Below are 5,517 nucleotides of genomic sequence, written 5' to 3'. Positions count from 1 at the left end.
TCACTTTAATGCATTTAAAATATTGTTAAATATGTATATTGTATGAATGCATTTCATTTTGTCAATCATTTTATCAGTATAGAAGTAATATTTATGCATTTGAAGATATACTTCATATAATTGAATGATTCCTAGAATTATCTCATAGTGGCCTGCTAGTCAGTTGAGGAATGGTATATGTTTTCATCAAAGTGGCATTTCTAACGCAAATATATTTCTATATAAATAAGTTTACTGGATACTGCTCATATATAGTTCTTCAATGTTTATTTGAAGCATTTCTTTATGACTCATCAACAAGATATATTAGTGTGACATATCAGGGGATTAAAATAACTGCTTTATTATGAGGCCTTCCTGCTGATTTTAGTTACAATTTTAGGAGTTGTAGTCATTCCCATAACACCAGTGTAGTTCCTTGTACATTTTAGTTATGACATACAAACTATGTTCTTGTTTTGGAAATTATAGAATTATAGAGATATATTCAGTTTTATTGTAAGAATTTAAAAGTAATTTCTGCATTGAAGCACTGATGTTAGTCACATTTAGAATAATTCTGATATAATTTAAGATCTTTAAAATTACCAAAAACAAATATCCTTCTTCGTGATACGGTTTCAAACTAAGCAGTGATGTTTAGAATAAATAACCTCTAAGCCAGTCCACAGTTTTGGTACAAAGCATTAGCCTAAGTGATGACATCATCCCACCTTTTAAACATATGTATGCACTGAAATTAACTTTACTTTTAGCAAGGATTACTGATCTTCATTTATGAGAGAGATAAGATGTATTAGTCCTCTTGCCTCTTCCAGCCGATCAGCTGTTGTGCGGGGGCATGTTGTCACATCGATGGGTATGGGACTGATGGGCGTACGAGTGAGCACAAGCACTCCTCTGGAAGGTTTCACACTTACTCGCGAAGATGGATGGTTTGATCTTTTGGTAAATGGTGGAGGAGCTGTAACCCTCCAGTTTGGACGCAGCCCTTTCCGACCCCAGAGCCATATTGTCAGTGTTCCTTGGAATGAGGTAAGAGTGTTCTACATGTGGAAGTTTTTTTTTTTACTTAAGAATAAAACACTTCTTGCAGGAAGTCACCAACTTAATCCTAACTCCATGAAGTGCAGTACTTATTTAGATGCTAATAATTTCCAAGTTAATTTTACATAAATTAAGAAATTTAATGACTCTAAAGAAGCAAAATAAAGTTGTCCTACATAATTGAACACCATGTAATGAAGATATATAGAGGAGTAGAGGTATTTTCCCACTTATTCTAAACTTCAGTACTAGATGGAGGTGAGAAGTCAGCCTCACCAGCTGCTTTACCACTGAAGAATGAACCTCTGGTAATCACTGGTTAGGAGGCTGGGTCGCCCCAGAGCTGTTCTGGACCTGGCAGAAAAAAGAAATATCTCTTGTCTCCCTGCTTGATAGCAAATCCTGAGTCACTCATCATACAACCACAGCCAAAGACCTGAGGTCATTGGCTTGAATTCCACTTGAGGCATGGATGTCTGCACGTATTTATTCTGTATTTATATTGTTCTGTGTGTAGGTAATGACCTTGCAATGGCCTGATCTCCCATCAAAGGAGTCCTTCCAACTGTTCAAGAAACTGAAAAATCAGCCAAGGTCCAAAGGGCTGTAGAGGCATAGAGAGAGAGAGAAAGAAAAAAGAGTACCATGGCAATGAATATATCTGTATTTTTTAAATAAGAGTCAAAGAATAACAACAGCAGATTTAAGATATATCTATTTGCCATGTGCAGTATTTTGCCAGAGTAAGGAAGTAATCATTACACTTCATACATTTTTTTTTAAATCTGTGGGAAACTGACCAAGAAAGTTAATAGCTAATTCTTTTGCATATAGAAGTTGAAAGGAACATAGAAGAAACAGACAAACATAAAGTGGAGGAATATGTACCACAGAGATATTTTGAGAAATATAACAGCATATATTTTGTGAGATTTGAGGCTTGGAAGAGAGTGACTGTGAATTGGTGATTATCCAGCAGACTACGTGCCGTCACACCCTACGAGATATAAATCTTCGTTCTTGTGTTTCTTGCCTGCAGGTTGTAATTATTGACACAGTTGTACTGGAGATTGGAGATGAGAAAGCTGTGCCTTTGGTACCTCACTCATGTGCTGCTCATGACTATGACCTCATGAAACCAGTGGTGCTTGCAACATGGAAACATGGCTTCCAGGGAGCTTGTCCAGATAAGAGTGCAATTCTAGCCGAGTCACAGGTAACAGTTAATGTTACATTTGTACTATACAATTACATTATTTTCTTTGCATGAAATTTAAGGCTCCCATGGCAGTGACAATGAAGATTGCAGTCATCTGGGGTGTCACACCATGTACAAGCATTCTTGAGGAACCCCTTGCCTCCGTTTTCAGTGAAGAAGAGTAAACCACAGTCTTATCAGTGTTACAGATTTCTATGCAGTTTGCCTTACTCCCATTGGTGTGATCTAAACTCCAGTCATTGGACTTTTTCCCTGTATTATTGGCCACTATTACCTATGCATTTTAGTCTTCTACCCTGAAGATGGAGGCAGCAGTACCTATAAAACCTTAGTATATATCTACCACACCATACAGGGTCACATGACAGGAGATTAATTTTAACTTCCTACTCTGTAAATACACAATTGATGGGATGGAGATAAAGCCTCAAACTTAAAGACCAAGAATGTTATAATGTGTTACCTGATAAGGGATATGACATGTCTTAGTAGGTGGTGATAGATGACTAAGGAGGAATGGCTGAATGATAATTAGCAGAGAAAATTAAAGAAATCTTGAGGAAAGTCCTACTGATTTCCCCACGTCAGAAAAGGATTCCTTGCCTTTGTCTAATTGGGCTGGAATGCTCAGCATAGTCAGTCATATATGAAGGTACTGAAAGATAAACAACATCTTGTACTGTGATTGTTTCTGAATAAGGTAATGGTAAATTTGTCTTTATGTTTAACTAAGAACCACACCAAGAAGATGCATGGGTAATAGGAGCTATAGCTCCATGGAACTTCAAACAGGCAGAGGCAGAGGTATCTCATATTTCATATTTAATGTGTCTTCCAGAGATCTATGTACATAGATATAAAATCAATCATTGTTTATACTAGATAACAAAATAATAACAATAATAAGATATTTAATCATACAATATAAATCCAAATGTGGCCAGCTTCATTCCCCAGCTGCTTTACACCTCATATCCATTGTACAGGAAGCTGGGTGGGCCTCAGAGCCAGTCTGAAATTATAATGAAGAGAAAAATCTGTTCCTTCACTGAAAATCAGAACCAAATTCTGTGGTCTTCCAGCCCATACCTCAGTCACTACTCTGCATGAGTCATGCTGGTTCTAATTTACAGTATCTCATGTGTTCTAACACCACATAATTCTTTAGCCTGATGTTGATATATCTATGAGAGAGCCCAAAATAATTACACAATAAAAGAGAGTATTTAATAGAATAATTATGAATTAATTGTATTTATGTTTTCTGCTTCCAGGTTGTGCAAGAAAGCTTGCCAATCCCAGGTACTGGCCTCAATCTTGTATACCACAGCTCTCGTGCAGCAGGCTATTTGTCCACCATCCAGCTTCAGTTAACACCAGAAACAATCCCAGCTTCACTCAAACTCATCCATCTTCGAATCACCATTGAGGGAATTCTTTTTGAGAAGACCTTTGAAGCTGATCCAGTCATTAAATTTACTTATGCCTGGAATAGGCTTAATGTTTATAGGCAACGTGTTTATGGTGTAACAACTGCTATGGTTAAGGTTGGCTATGAGTACAATGATTGCAAGGACATTATTTGGGATGTACAGACTACAAAGCTCAGTGGACATGACATGAGCATCTCTGAAGTTGGAGGATGGAATCTTGACATTCATCATAGATACAACTTCCATGAAGGTATAAAACTGAGTACAATAACTAACTAACACATAAAAAATACAAGACAGAATCAAAATATGTTTGATAATGAAAACTAGGGAAGTATACGTTCTTTTAAGCATTGTCTAAATTTTAGCCCCAAAATCAAGTTGAAAACAAAATATTCCTCCAGTACTTTACAGTTTCAGGAAGGGAAATAAAGAATATTTTTCTAAAAATAATCCAGTTTAAATACATAAAATAAACTGAAGTAAAGCTTAAATGACTGAAATTTACCATTAAGGTTAGTTTCTATGGATCACTAAAATTGAACATGAACTGAAGTAAACCCCTAAATTCAAGAACATTAAAGTGGGGCAGGGGGGGTCCACTATATCTCTTTTATATCCTATTTCTGTTCTGAAAATTAATTTCCTATTAAAAACTGTATTTTATAACATTTTGGTGACAAAAATAAGGTCCACCACTTAATTTATAATTCCAAAAATAATCAATATGTTTCCTATTCACAGTGGTAACAGCCATTCCCTTACCTCTGTCTATGCTTACTTTAAATTAGTTTAGCAGTGATCAGATCACACTTGTGTAACATTGACAAGGTATTTTTTTAAAGAGAATTTTAAGTCAAAAATATGTTTCTAGTTTCAAATTTAAGAGTTGGTAAAGTGTTTCAAACCTGAATATATTATCATCCCTCTGAACAGATATTCATTGACTTTTATATACAGTTTCTCTCTCCTTGGTTTGAAATCTGCTCTTGTTTGTTAATTGTTTATTTGTAAATATTAATTACTGAATCCGCTCCTTTAAATGTCTTCATTCTTTTCAGGCATACTTCAAAAGGGAGATGGTTCCAATATCTATCTGAAGCATAAGCCACGAGTAATATTGACTTCAATGGGTGATGGACATCAGCGCCCTCTTGATTGTTTTGAGTGTGATGGCCAAGCATCTAAACAGAGATTATTGGCTCCAGTAGCTCTTGCTGCATCTCCTGATGGTTCTATCTTTGTTGGGGATTTCAATCTGGTCCGAAGGATCCTCGTGGATGGAACAGTGAGGACTGTTCTAAGGCTGAAGTAAGTGCTGTTCAGTTGAAGATTTATTTTATATTTTGTAAATTATTTAACAATGCTGTCAGTATCTAGACTTTGTAATGACAGATGGCAGGATGCCCACAGTATGATGAATTGGAAAGGACATGAAAGTGGTTGTAGTCTATTGAAGGTACTCTCCTGGCATTTTCTTGGTGGGACTGAGGAAAACCAAGAAAACCCTCGGTCAGTATAGCTGATGTCCTGGCTGGAATTTGAACCAAACCCTTTCTGAATAATAGTCTCAAGTATTATCTGTAGATCATCCACTTCATTTTTGAAGTGTAGCACCATAACTGTCACACAAGCACAAGGTGAACATGTGTAAATAATAGTGGGGGCATGGACCATGGTGCTGTTCAATGGCACATGGCTCGATACATGTGTATGTTTCATAGTTCTTAATCACAAAATCCCATTTCACTGAATAGCACTATGCTCTACACTACCTCCCTTTCTGCCAGTGAGAGACTTACATAAACTATCAATGTA

At 36.3% G+C, this 5,517-nt stretch overlaps 1 protein-coding gene across 1 annotated transcript; it reads left to right on the top strand.

Moving 5' to 3' along the window:
* Positions 1 to 822: 822 nt before the first annotated feature.
* LOC111867904 (teneurin-m-like) lies at positions 823 to 5,010 on the top strand (the record flags this gene model as incomplete). The annotated part of the gene is made up of 4 exons (XM_023858125.2): positions 823 to 1,035; positions 2,087 to 2,263; positions 3,541 to 3,949; positions 4,761 to 5,010. Coding segments are annotated over exons 1-4 (1,016 nt in total), but the record flags the coding sequence as incomplete, so codon positions are not given.
* Positions 5,011 to 5,517: the final 507 nt, after the last annotated feature.

Source organism: Cryptotermes secundus, unplaced genomic scaffold (genome assembly GCF_002891405.2).
Source record: "Cryptotermes secundus unplaced genomic scaffold, Csec_1.0 scaffold7507, whole genome shotgun sequence".
NCBI lineage: Eukaryota > Metazoa > Arthropoda > Insecta > Blattodea > Kalotermitidae > Cryptotermes > Cryptotermes secundus.
The sequence above is the reverse complement of the archived record's forward strand: the minus strand, read 5'-3'. Positions and strand labels throughout refer to the sequence as shown.